The sequence below is a fragment of the Rhodamnia argentea genome, chromosome 3, assembly GCF_020921035.1.
Source record: "Rhodamnia argentea isolate NSW1041297 chromosome 3, ASM2092103v1, whole genome shotgun sequence".
Taxonomy (NCBI): domain Eukaryota; kingdom Viridiplantae; phylum Streptophyta; class Magnoliopsida; order Myrtales; family Myrtaceae; genus Rhodamnia; species Rhodamnia argentea.
The window spans coordinates 13,844,955-13,859,709 of NC_063152.1; the positions used below are offsets into that span (position 1 = coordinate 13,844,955).

The following is a 14,755-nucleotide window of genomic DNA, read 5'->3' on the forward strand; positions in this document are numbered from 1 at the left end:
GCAAGAAGACCACTTGGGGAAGAAAGAGCTCGGCCGGATCGTGGGTCGGATCTAGTTTGACCCAACAAACCCAAGTAGGTTAAAATGACCAAATTGACCTTATAAACTTCAAAATTTTTCAAAATAAAATTTCAAATTTACATTAAGGGGCACGAATATCATCTAAAAATATGATTTTCTCCAAAATTTTGTGGTGAATTAATCAAATACCCCAATCGATGGCTTAAATGATCAATTTAGTTCGAAATGCCCACGACAATCGATTCGTAAGGTTGAAAAACATAAGATAGAGGTCTTACCTAGTCATGGCAGTCCCTAAATTTTAATTAATTTGACTTTGAAAAGATCATAAGGACTAAATTGAAATGTTTTAATACAATTGAGTCCAAATTGTGCAATTTTGCAATTTCTTGTAATTCAAGTACTCAGTTGCAATGCAGGGTAATCAAGTTGAATTTCAAGACTCCAAAAATGTAAAGCTTGCAAATAACATGACTCAAAAGGTAATTTTTGGCTTGATTTAGGATTATGTTCAATGAAGAAACATAGGGTCCTGAATCAATTTTTTTTTAAATCTTAAGTGGTCATATTGAAAAGGGAATTAAAAGAAAAATATAGACTATTTTTGCATATTTTTCTGATCTCAAATGCTATTTTTTAAATTTTCAATTATTTTTATTTTTGGGAAAATATTAAAAAACGAAAAATATGAAAAATTATTTTTCATTTAAAAATGGTTCCCTGTGCTTGGTCAAGGTCCCCAAAATTAATTTTGCAATTTTTTTGACTTTTATGAATTGTTTATGAATTTTTGAAAATTTTACTAAAGAACTAACGATAAAAAAACCGAGTGTCGACAGGTTGACTTTATAGTGACAAGACTTAATTATTTCACTTAAATAAAAAAAATTGAGAAAAGAAATTGTTCCTGAAAAATAGTAATTATGTGTAGTTACCAAATACATTCTTGTTTCGAGAATAAAAATTTTGTGCAGATACTAAATGCACTCTAATTCTCTAAAACTCGTCAGGGAACAGAATAAAAAAAAAATCAATTATGAATAGAATTGATCTTTTCGATGAGAATCCTTGCCAAACACATCCTAAGAGGAAAACACGTTGATCTTAGAACAAACTAAACAATTCGGTGCACCAACCATGATGTGATATTTCTTAGGAGATGTGATTAGGAAATCTAATCTCGGTGCAAAGATTTAGGGTGCGCATGATAACACTTTCGAAGCAAAAATCTATTTGGTAACTTAACTTCTAGAACAAAAATCCGTTTTGTTACGCAATTTCATTTTTCTACTTCTGGAGCATTTTTCTTTAGAAGTAGTTTTGGGGACACTTGAAGAAGGTAAAAAAAATTACTTTTCTCTAGAAGTAGAAAAATCAACTTTTTTCTCTTAAGCAAAAGTAGCTTTTGGAAGATCAATACATACTTACCTTACCAAAAAAAAAAAAAGTAGAAAAATCAACTTCTAGTTAGAAGTGAATTTCTAAAGCGAAGTATTGCCATGCACATCCTTAAATTCTAGACTAATTGAATTTCTTTCCGCACTCATTTAAAAATAGTGGAGTCTATTCCAGCCCCATGCAACTAAATCCACTCATTTTCACTAAGGGACATTATTGCCGTTATTGATTCAATTGAGTAGCGATCCAAATTTACCCACTTTCCTTATTTTGCCAGTATTTTCTATTTTAATGTACGATGTAATTGTCATAATTTATAATATCAGATGATAGGTAATTGCCGTTAGGATTCAACTGAAATTCGTAGGGGTGGATCCAAGATTATCAACTTTCTTCTTTGGTCAGCATTTTCTATTTCAATGGAGGATGTACATGTCATAATTTAGAATATCATATGCTTTCTTCTCTCTCTTACCTTGCTCATTTAAGGCACTACGTTTCATTTTAAATTTTAGATTTTACCTCTGTATATATTAGCCTTGTCGTAGACAGAAATTTCCATAAAAAAACCGAGATCTTTTCCACGATATCAAACAATTTATGTATTTATGGTCAGATGAAGTTTACACATTAACAACATCTTAAAAAATTCAACACAAATAAACTCGTCAAATAGGAAACCTTTTTTAGATACTCCTTTTACTCCATTCAACATGGGGTAGGGATCAAATTAGTTACAAAGAAATCAAGTTTATTTGAAAACAAGGATAAAATACTGGAGTGCTCGAACATTAAATATTCAGTGAGTTCTTAGAATGTTCAATGATTGGGACGCTAATTCACTTTTACGCTTTAATGATCCACATATTTAACAATATGCTAGCCCTCGCTGCCACCATGAGGGCGGCGCCGCCACCTCTAAAGAGCATTTCTTTTTGCACAAGGTCATTTTTTCCCTTCTTTTTGGCCACAAGAATACATCTTAAACTCCTTTCAAACAAAGTGCATTTTGGTGGGTGAATTACATCAAAAACCAGCAAATCCTTTACAGGTTGACAATTTCCAAAATACCTGCGATGCTAATTCATTAGGACAAAAATTGTGCGCAAGGCCCCGTCAGCAACATTGCCTATCGTGTGCTAGTGATGCTAACCGTCGTGCACTTGCACACCCACGACCAGTGGTTTGCTGATCGTGGGGTTAATTGTCACGATTAGCAATTGCTGATTGTGAGTTTCATTGTGCGCCGTTTCTTTAACAAAAAGAAAACAGTCACATTTGCATTCAGGGTGTTCGCAGAGTGGGCGTGCCATTGTTGTGTGAAAGAGAGACAAAAAGTATTCAGTTGCTTTTGTTCTTGGAGTGAACAAGAATATTGAGAGTTCGGAGAATTGATTCCTCAAGATTTCTAGCAAGTGATTCTAGCGAGCTTGTTCTTCGGTTCAACATTACGATTGGTGGTATATCTAAATTAGAGGGCCGACATTTTGTGGAGCTCAAACCAAAGAACATCCAAACCAGCTTGTTTCAAGCACACTACGAGAGGTAATATGTTAAATTCCTTCATTTAATTTGATTTTTGATTGAAACTCACGAACAATGCCTCTTGAGATACATGTATGGATTTTATTTTTGCTCCATTTATAATTATTATTTTGCCTATGCATGTCACGTATATCCCAACTATCACGCCCCGACTCTCGAGCTCGCGACATCCCTACCTTACTCGCCTCGGGTCATGAATGATAGCGTCCCGGGTAAGCCATCGACCTACGAAATTACGGCGCATGCGGAACGTGCAATTCTCCCGGACAAATAAAACAGCGGGATAGCATAGCAGGAAATATATACCAAGGAAAATAGTCAAAAGTAACATCCCCAGTTACAAGACAGTAGATGAGTCTTAATCCTCTTGAGCTACAGAAATATATACAACCCCATACTTCGGGGCAGCTCACTAAGACCTCAAATGTTACCCGGTCAATAAGGTTAACTTTTCATCTACTCCAAAAGACTACCCTCATAACTTGGCCTCGGTACCCGCAAAGCTCCATCACTTGGGACCCGAAAGTGGTTCCCACAACGGGGTGAGATATAAATCTCAATGAATCAAGCCTAAGCTCGGTTAGGACACCGATTCGCCTATAACCTCCTAAACACGAGGATTATAAAAATCACGATATAGACATATATCCGGCCATCATATCACATGGCAATAATCACCCACATGCATACTTACCCGGCCTTGACCACACATAATGCAATGCTTGACTCCACTCAATAGCCACATCGGACAACCAACCGAACATGCATCACACTCACAAGTATGCCTTTGGACACCACACAAGTCCAATTATTAACGATGATCGCGCTCTTGGCGCCACGGTGATGAGGATCCACGCGGCCGTGATCGACTCTCACAACTAATGCGATCCCGCATTCTTCCCGAGACCAAGGCTACGTTCCTTTTCCCTCTCGGCAACGGCTACTACAAGCGGTGTATCCAAGGTGCACCACGCGGCACGGCAAGTAGGCATCCCTATACGGGGTTTCGGTCCATCACAAGCTGCGACCGGCATCCGATAATCCCTTAAAACCATACATACCATACGGGGCATGAATTATTGTGCTTCTGGCAAGTCGTGTGGTTCCATAAAAATGGTACGGTGTGTACTATGTGTACAGTACAAACTTGCCAGGAAAACCCATCATCGTTCCTTCATATGACCATACAGCACACCCGACACATCAATCAACTTATTCTCTTTGATTTAGGCCGGATGCTCACACAACGTGCTCAAAGACTCGGCTCAAGGCTATTTTCATGCTAAAATATGTCTTTGATTTTGCACACGGTCATATGCATATGCGGACTACCAAATAGAGTTTGGAAAGACACACGGGACAATTAATTCCCAAACAAACACCAACTCACTCAACGAGCATTTAGGATACTCAAATCAACATTTCAACGGGGCGATCCACTCAAACAAAGTCATCAATTCCACTAGGCCACATAAAGGCTCAATTTCGTACCTGAGTCATTAATTAGCCAATTTGATTTATAGTCGCCAATCGATCGCTCGTCCTTAACCTATCGCTCGCTCGCGATCAAATCACAACAAACGGTCAAGTTCGCCTAACAACAATTAGCCACGGACAATTCTAATTTAATCGATTATGGTCATTTACCCTAAACCGAGTTTCTAACTAATCCGACCATAATCAAATCTACCTAAATTCCCTATTGACTAGCTAACTAATTCTAGGCGCAATTAGCGCCCTAACCAAGGATTAGGGTCAACTCACCGTTTTAACTAGCTCGGGCGGTCTCAACTCGAGTGGCGGTGACACGAACTCAGCCCCGCCCGCGACGATTATTGGCGATCCTTGAAAATTCCTCGGCACGAACTTTGAGACCGATGTCGAAAATTACTGTTCACCGCCGGAGTTACTGTTCACGGTCGGCCGGCGGCAGTATTCACGCCGGTACTATTCATGAGCACTATTCACCGATCACTGTTCACCCGTACTGTTCACTGTCACTGTTCACGAAACACTGTTCACCCGAACGGAAAATCTTGGCTCCACGCTCTCGGGACGACGGCAGGGCTGCGATTCCTGCAGTCGGGACACCCAGATCTAGTGGGTCTTGCACGAGGAACAACGGAGGCCGAGGTGAGGGGCTCGGGTCGGCGTCGGGTGAGGTCTCGGGTCCTCGGATCTCGCGGCTTGAGGCGGTGACGCGATGACGAGTGGCTGAGGTGCGGTGGCGCGGCGGTGGCGCGGCGGTACGGTGGCGGTTGGCTCGGGGAGTGACGGACGACGGAGGTGGCTCGACTGGAGGCGTGGGGTTGGGGCCGCGAGGCGCGACTGGAGGGGTTGAACGGAGCTGGTGGACGAGCAACGAGCTTGCAGCGGCGGCGGCGCGAGGTGGAGCGAGGCGAGGCTGTGGTGGTGGTGATGGAGATCGGGTGGAAGCTACCCAAAAAGAAAAGAAGATGGCGATGGACGATGAAGACGAAGAAGACAAGAGGAAGAAGAAACACAGTAGATGGGGGAAGTGCTCGCGCGGTCAACAGGAGGAGAGAGAGGGAAGTAATGGAAGAAAGAGAAAAAGATAAGATGGGGATGAAGTGATGGGGAGGGGGCTTCACGTGGAGGGTGAGGTGAGAGAAGATAGGGAAGAGAGAGAGAGAGAGTGGGCAGAAGGGTGAGTGGACTAGTGGTTGGGGAAAGACAAGTGGGTCCCACAATCCACTCACCAATTAAAGCTTTTGTCCACAAGTGAGTAATTGAAGGGCAAGATGGTAATTTGACATTTTAGGACTGAACGAATTTTTGGCTCAACCGATCGGGAATAAAATTTGGGTTTTCACGGGCTAGGTTCGGTCAGGAAAAGTTTAGGCGTGAGGATTAAAATCCTAAGTCGCGTCTACGATTTCAAGACTCAATCGAAACCGAACGACAAATCGGGAAACGTCCAAAAATCGTCACTTACGTCCTTTTGATCCGAAATTTTATACCAACTAGAATTCAACAATAATCCTTTTTATTGAACTCGGTCTCTTAACAAACTACGAAATTTCAGGGCGTCACACCAACAGCCATTTCCAACCCCATACAACTTAATCCAATCATTCTTACTAAAGAGACGTAGTTGCTGCTAATGATTAAACTGAAATTAAAAGTAGTGGATCCAAATTTATCCACTTTCCTTCTTTTGTCAACATTTTCTATTTCAACGCAGCATATCATATATTTTTTCTCTCTTCTTCTAACAATTTCTAAGTGGGTTTTACCATGCATATTTAAGGCATTGTGTGTTTATTTTAAATTTTAGATTTTACCTTTGTACCTATTAGTTTGTCACTGAGAGAAATTCCCAGAATAAACCATGCATATTTGGATGTCGTCAAATAATCTGTGCATTTATTGTCAACCAGAATTGAATGAAATTTGGACATAAACAACATTTTAAACAATTCAACATGTATAAACTAATCAAATAGGAAACCCCTTTTTAGGAAACTCCTTTTACACAATTCAGCATGAAAAGAATTGGATCCAAAACTGGAAGCTCTTTTTTAGAAAATTTAGTCAATTTAGAAAGCACTCAAACTTGGAAACCTATTCGAATTTGGAGAGTTTCTTTTTGAGGTTCAAACTCAAGTCATATTTTCAACGGATACAATGTACAATGAATAAATGTTGATTGAGTACATATTGAGAGAATAATCTGGTTGGTTGATTACGCCAAGCATGTATAGGATGCATGAGATTTTTTTTTCCTTTTTAGGGGTTTGGAATGATAAAAGAATTTTTGCATTAAGCATAGTATAAGACTTTGAACTTCCTCCTGTATCGTAGCATAAATCTAAGCCATAACATTACAAAGAGTGGGTGACCATGCACAAGTTCGTGCGTCACTGAATAGAGAAAAATAGTGACCCTAGAAACCATTCATAAGCCATGGCAGGTACATCGTGCCAGGCCATAGGCCAGGACTACATCAGTCTATTGCCCGATTGTCTAATCCACCATATCTTCTCCTTTTTGCCCACGAGGGAGGTCGTCAAGACTTGCATCTTGTCGAGAAGGTGGCGGTCTATTTGGACCACTGTTTTGGATCTCGGGTTCGACTCTTTTTACGATTATTCAATTGTGAACAAAGTTTTGGTTCACTATGTGTCGCCTAAGGTGAAAAAGTTCCATCTAGACATAAGATCAAAGCGGGACTTCTGCCACTCTACCATTGATTCATGGATTCACTTTGCTATTGATCATCAAGTCGAGGACCTTCTCCTCATCGTGAATATTTATTGGGAGTTTTACACATTGTGTCCATCGCTTAATCGTTGCTCTTCGTTGACTAAGCTATGTTTGAGAGGCTGTGGTTTCTCATCCGGTGATTGTATTAGTTGGAGTTCGCTCAAGTCCTTGACCATCCAAAATGTGAGCGATGATGTGCTTCGGAAGATTTTGATGGGCAGCCCTGTTCTTGAATACTTGAATTTGATAAGTTGCCAGGATGTAAGAAGAATTCATTCGAGAAGCTTGAGAGAGTTGGTAATTGATGCTCTTATCGTGGAATCCCTCGTGGAGATCTCGACTCCTTGTTTGCTGTCATTGCGAGTGAGAGGCGATCATTTTCATGGGATGTTAAGAATTATTGAAGCACCATTCTTAGTCATTGCAGAATTAGATTTTGACGGTCCGGTCAGATCGGATTACTTCCCGCTAAAGCAAATGCTTTCCAAGCTGCATAGCGCTACTCAGATTCTTTTGGGCGCATGGTGCCTTCGGGTAAGCCTAATCATCTTTCTTCCCAATGGACATCATCTATGAGTGATCATTATTCTACCAAACTTTATGAATGTTTTGGAATTACATTGATGGAATTATTCTACCTCTGCAATTTTTTTTTCCAAGTTAAACTGACTTTCGACGTGGTTTTGACGTGGTTAGGTTATGTGGCCTCCGAAGGTAGAAGACGTGCAGGTTTTGCTGCCAAATTGCAAGTCTTTAACGCTACACATTCCCTTCAGGCAGTTCAGTTTCCCTGCTGTAGCAAATATGCTAGCAACTACACCAAATTTGGAGAAGCTTGTCATAAGTTTTGAGCCATCTGATTGGGGCGATCTCTGGGTATACTCCTTGAACTCTAATCCATAGGTTTAGATAATGATCTCTGCATATAAAAACTTCAAAGAATTAACTCGAATGTATCATCCAAAGAATCTCACTTCCCTTGTCTTCTTGAGTCCATGAACTAATGTCACCGGTGTAATGATATGTTTGTTTCATGACTGTTGCAACCTATGTTTCAAATGCTCCCCCTATATAATGCTCCGAATGTTTCACGACAATCTCACGGTCTTTTCCTTTTCTTTTTTCCCTTTTTGTGAAGGCCACTGGGTGACAATGAGAATTCATGCCCAGGCATTGATGAACTCGAGTGCCCATATTTTTTTTTTCCCTTATTTATGATTTCCTCTAATCTCATTATTGTAGGCTAGACATCTAATTTTACAAGGGATAATTCTTCTTTTAGATGATTAAAACATTAAGGCATTGAAACTAAATCTTGTTTTTGTTGGAACGTTCACCGTCTTTTATTCTTTGTGCAGTGTAAATCTGGCTATAACTTTAGCGATGTTGATCATGAAAGCTATTGGGGCGTAAAGAAGAAGTACAAGAGTTGGGCTCGGCATCTCAAGAATATAGAGATAATTGGATTTTATGCTTGTTTAAGAATCAAGTATGACGAAGTGCTCGTGCTGGTAAAGTTTTTGCTCGGACATGCATCTATCCTGGAAAATATGGTCATCAAGGTCAAGTCTGAGCGTGAGGTAGTTGATTCAGACATATTGCTTGAAGTGGCCCAACGACTTCAAAGTTGTTACAGAGCTTCCAAGCATGCAGCAGTTATACTCAATTACATGGAAAAAGGGGTTGGAAAGCGGTGGAATATAACAACGTGTTTGCGCATTGGCAATAAAAATACCTGATTGGAATAGGAACATTGTACGCCACAACATCAGCTAGCTCATCTGTTGCTGCTTGCTAGTAAAGTCTCGTTTATGTTTTTCTGGGTTTTAAAGCAAGTTCTCGGATTGCATTTTGTCTTCGGAATTGTTTTCGAACTCTCTCAGTTTACGGACCTTTTCCCTGAAGAGGTTATTTGCCATCTTCTTGACTTATTGAGATCATATCTTGTCATGTAAACATTCGGATGGCTTTAATTGATCTCTTTTTTTTTACATCTTTAAAAATTAGAAGAAAGCCAAAAACTTTTGCTCCCTAATAGCATAGAACGTAAAAATTATAGCACGGGGATCAAATTAGTTATGAACAATTGAGTCTATTTTAAAACAAAGAAATATGTTGGGAGTGATTGAAACATTATAAACTCAGCGAGTTCATAAAAATTTCAATGATTAGGGACGCTAATTCACTTTTAAGCTTTAATGATACACATATTTAACAATATGCAAGCCCTCCCCGCCAACATGGAGGCGGCGCCACCACCTCTAAAGAGCTTTTTCTTTTTAATCAGGGCCCTTTTTTTTTTTTTTTCCATTTTGGCCACAAGAGTACATCTTAAATTCCTTCTTTCAAACAAAGTATATCATGGTGGGTGAATTACATCTAAAACCAGCAAATCCTTTAAAGGATGGCAGTTTCCTAATTAAATTCACTTGCAATGCTAATTAATTAGGTCATACATTTTCCATCCTTCTGATTATAGTAACTTGTACATTAAGAAAATTCTAAAGGCCACCTCCTAATGTCATCCACAATAGTATCAACTTCCTAACTACAACAGTTCTTTCACGTTCTTTACAGCATTTCCAATCACCTCAGCATCTCTTTTCATCACAAACTGCAACCGATCTTTTAGTTTTGCCAACTACTAAGGTTCTTTCACCTTCTTCAATTGCTAATGCTTCATTCACCTCAACACAGCATGGACCTCCTCACTTTAACCGGATACGGCTGATCTCCTACTATTCCTTACAGTGACTGCGACCCCAACTTCTTTACTTTTACCGAAACAAGTTGATCTTCATACATCCCTCAGAAGTAGGATGCCATCTCCCTTGCTTGTTGCTCCTCTGCTTACAGCCACCATTCATTTTCAAATTCTGAAGCTCGTCAAATGGCGCTTGTATTCTTCGAAGAAACTGGCTGTGGATTAATTTTTCCTTACTTTCCAGATATACCTACATATAGACATTATTTCTATCGGTAGCTCCATCTGTTTTCCAGTGATCTTTTCAATATCTACAACAATCTTCATAAGCCTATCCATAATTTTCTTAAATAGTATGTGTATTTGATCATACACATCTTTTGACTTTAAGAAAATACTATATTGTACGGTTTGAAGAGACATTGAAGTTAAAGCTATTGGGATGATTAAAGTAAAAGGAGTAGATGGCTCATTTTACTGTCTCCTCCTACGATAGTAAATTTAGCCGCAATAGAACTTCAAAAACCATATACTGTTGTGATACACGTAACATGCACAGGCAAAAATATCATATAAAATAATCAAACGCAGCGGAAATAAATAAAACCTATACACGTATCTTCGGAGGCGTAGTTCGTGTGTTTCAATCGAAAATCTTAATTAACGAATGAAGTTAATGGATTACCTCTTAAAGCATGCTTGAAACGAAAAGATTCGGATGTTCTTCGATCCGAGCCCCATAAGTGTTAAGTCTCTAGTTCGGACACACTACCAATCGCAACGTCGAACGGAATAAAAAACTTACGGATGATCACCACTTGAATTGTGCTAGCAATATTGTGGAATCAATTCTTCACGCTTTCAAAATTTTGGTCACCGTAAGAGCAAAAGTCTAGAGAGGATTTTCTGATTTTTTCTCTCACAAAAGCACGCCCGAGTGAAAACTGTTTTTCACTCGTTTCCCCTTTTCCTTTTTGCAGACAAATTTTTTTTTTTTTTTTTTTTTGTGAAAAAATGCGCCGCACTATCAGCATCGTGAGAAGCAACCACGATCTGATCGTGGGCGAATTACACAACGACGGCAACTACGTTGCCGTCCGTTGTGCATGGGCAGACGATGAGCAACATTTGCTCATCGTCTGCCACGCATATGGTCAGCATTTGCTGACCATGTGCATGCACTTAATTTTTTTTTTTAATAATAATAACCATTATTATAATAAACAAAAAGGATATACAATAATAAATGTGCATATTGGATGTATAATATATTTCCACGTTCAACATACATGTGCATCATATGCACGTGCGCCAATGACCAAAAAATAAAATTAAAATTAAATCACATTTAATTTAATTTTAGCCTGACTAAAATCGGTATATCGTAATTGCAAACATATTTACAATGTTGTTTTTCCGTTCAATGTCGTCATGTATTGGTTAAGGTGTGTGACATCCCTAGGTTCATCACCGAGCTGAAAGTAAGACATGCACTAACACGTTAGTACTTCCAAGAGAATTGATTGTCCTGATCAATCTCTAGGTCCTACAAGTCATGAGTGACATTTAACAATATGTCATGACTACGCAGACAATGTGAATACTTTAAGAACATAATGAATCTGTCGGCTTTGGCCACAGTGTAATTTAATCTCTCTGTCTTACTATATCCCGATCGAACAAAGACCATGGAATATTTATCAAGTCACCAATTCGATCATATGCACAAATCTAATCGACATGCATTCATACGAAACATGAACATTTCATTCTCGGTTATAACCCCGGCAGAGGATTTCAATGTATTGTCATAATTAAATTGCATAGGATATCATGCCTTGCATGTGACAAGGAGACAGATTCCATTTTACGCACATGTGTAACTTCGTATGTGCATGAACTGTGACCATCAAGTACAGAGATGGATTGACGAACCGTTAATATTGCATAGGATTTCAATGTATTGTCATAATTAAATTGCATAGGATATCATGCCTTGCATGTGGCAAGGAGACAGATTCCATTTTACGCACATGTGTAACTTCGTATGTGCATGAAGCGTGACCATTAAGTACAGAGATGGATTGACGAACCGTTAATATGTGTCCTCGCAAACCATAGCCATCCAACACACAAGTCAACACTATGCCTCAGGTTTAAGGATTATTTACACAAGATCAAAGCATGAACAATTAGACATTGACCACGCTAAAAGCTTCCATGTCGCTAATCATTCAACGCGTATCACGTTCGGTGAACTTTTCCGGTACAAGCACTTGTGTTCTAACTCGGGCATCGCAATACCCAATGACTTGTGACTCATCATTCCCTTAAGTATCCAATAGTTAATTGTGAAGTCAAGAACACGCCGATCTCAACGGGATCGTTGATATCCATTCAATGATCCATTGATCGGGAACATTTTAAAGATTCGGTTTAAGCGTGAACCCATCACACATTCTCAATGTCTCAAGAATTGGTCCAGTCATAAGCGATCTTATGGAATTTATTCATATAAGTAAATAATTGGACAAATGAAAAAATACGTCTTTGCCATTAATTAAATAAGAAATTGAAAATACAATTGAAATCCCTAAGATGTAACTATTACATAGTCGTTTTAGGGCATATCTCTATACGTCTAAAAGTGCAAGCCATAGTTGAGTGTGCAAGCCTATTTAAACCTAAGCCTCCCTCTCTCTTATGAATGCAAACTACCTCCCAGCTCATTCTGGCCCCTCGAGTATGAGTGGCTGACCATTTCCAAAATCTTATCTAACAGAGGTTTACGATCACTTGCAGTTAGCTTGCTTGAAACAAGAGGGACCCCAAGATATTCCACAGGCAAAGAACCTTGCTCAAATCCAGATATAGCCAAAATATTTGTTGCTGAGTCTGCAGATAAACATTCTGAACAGAACTAAGTCTTCATGGAATTAAGTCTCAGTCGTCACAGCTGGCACAACTTCTCAAATATCTGCAAAATCACACAGAGTCCTCAACCTTCCCTGCCCGAAAATATAACAAGGTCATCTGCATAACATAATTGGGCGTACTTGATCTCGCTGCACAGAGGATGATAATGAATTTTCCCTGCAGCTGCAGATCAGCCAACAAGCATGAGAATACTTGCATAGCCATGACAAGAAGATTGTAAAACAAGGTTCTCTTCTAAGCCCTTTCTTTTTAGGAGAATAACCTTCCAAAGAACCATTAAGAGCTATAGAAAACACGGGATTTGTTACGCAAGCCTGAATCTAACTAACAAAAGTTGTAGGAATCCCAATGGGCTATAAAACATTTTAAGAGTAAAATCCAAATTGACAGAGTCAAAAGCATTCATGATATCAGCTTTAATAAAGTATTGGAAACTCCATTTCAATGATAGTATCTCACAATTTCATGGGTTAAAAGAATATTGTCTGCAATCTTTCCCCCTTCAATGAAAGCACTCTGATCGGGATGAATAAATGAAGGCAAAATCCCCATTGGTCTCAGAGAAAGTATCTTGGTGATGCCATTACAGAACATATTACAGCATAAAATTGGTCTAAACTAAGACATATTTGAAGGATTGGGAACTTTTGGCTCTAATGCTATTACTGTTATTGTATTGATTGCACCAAGAAGCCTGGAAGAGGAGGAAAAAAATTCAAGCATAGCACTTGTAACATCAGCACCGACAACTCCAGTCTCTCTTGAAGTACTAAGAAGTGCATCCATCGGGTCCAGGACTCTTGCCCTCTTTAATATACCAAATTGCATCTTTAACATCAGTAGCTGTAACGGGCGATATAAGAGCATCAATGTCCTCCTGTGATAAAGGGTAATTCAAGATGGATCTCAACTCTTCCTATAGACCTCCAGTGCATTGGGGATCAGTCCTACCCAGAAGACTCTTCCGTTATAGGAAGAAATCACTCGCTCTTTAACTTTTTGAAGTTCTAATAGAATTCAAATGCCACTCAAGAATTTATACATGTCCCACCGTTCCATTATGCAAAGCATCTTTCTCCAACCGGACCAGCAGTGTACTGTGCCGAATTTCGTCAGTTGCCGGCCAGCTTTTGGGTGGGAGCAGCTTTGAGTCTTCTAATACTTCGAGAGAGCTTTCTCTCGATTCGATAGAGTGACATGATGCCCCAAAATTCGCCGGGCAATATGAGCTTACTGCTCTGTTCGCCACAGCAAGTTTGATGCTTGTGTGGCCTTCTTTTCCAAACCACGACCCTAAAAAATAGGCTCGCCTTGCAGAGTCTTAATTTCATATTTAATGTTTCTTTGATAGGATTTTGAAGCTTCCCTCGTGGTGTATCTTTCAATTGGCTTCTGGGCAATCGGGCGACAGACTGATATGTAATCCTCGTCATCATTTTGGCCTATGGTCTGCTTCGAAGTAGCTGCCATGGCTTCTGTCATTTCTTTTCTTTCTCTGTTCAGTGGAGCGTGGACTTGAGTAGAGATTGCTTCCTTAAGTGATGGCTTACACTCTGCGGCGGTCGGCTGGAAGTGTCGACAATAGGGTACTTACTCCACTACATTTTCACTAGATGAACCCTTGATGATTTTCCTATTTGGACAATTTCCTTCAATTTAGTTATTTTCCTATTTTGAGTTTTCTTCGAATCCAAACATATTGCTATTTACGACACCAACTTTATTCTAGCACTTGTCATTACATTTATTGTAACTCGTACATCGTCCATCGCTCCTATCTTCTTCTTTTCGTCAAAAGAAAGTTTCTATTCATTACTCGAGAGGCATATAAAAGGCTTTCAGACCTAACATATCACCAATAAATAAAAGAAAAAGAAAATATCATAAAGCAAATAAAAAAGCATATTCTACAAGTAAAAGCAC

At 39.3% G+C, this 14,755-nt stretch overlaps 1 protein-coding gene across 1 annotated transcript; it reads left to right on the forward strand.

The window, feature by feature from the left end:
- Positions 1-6,891: 6,891 nt before the first annotated feature.
- LOC115727585 (F-box protein At5g03100-like) lies at positions 6,892-8,930 on the forward strand. Its single transcript, XM_030657825.2, has 3 exons — positions 6,892-7,725; positions 7,888-8,067; positions 8,550-8,930. The coding sequence occupies exons 1-3, from the start codon at positions 6,892-6,894 to the stop codon at positions 8,928-8,930; spliced, it is 1,395 nt and encodes a 464-aa protein (XP_030513685.2).
- Positions 8,931-14,755: the final 5,825 nt, after the last annotated feature.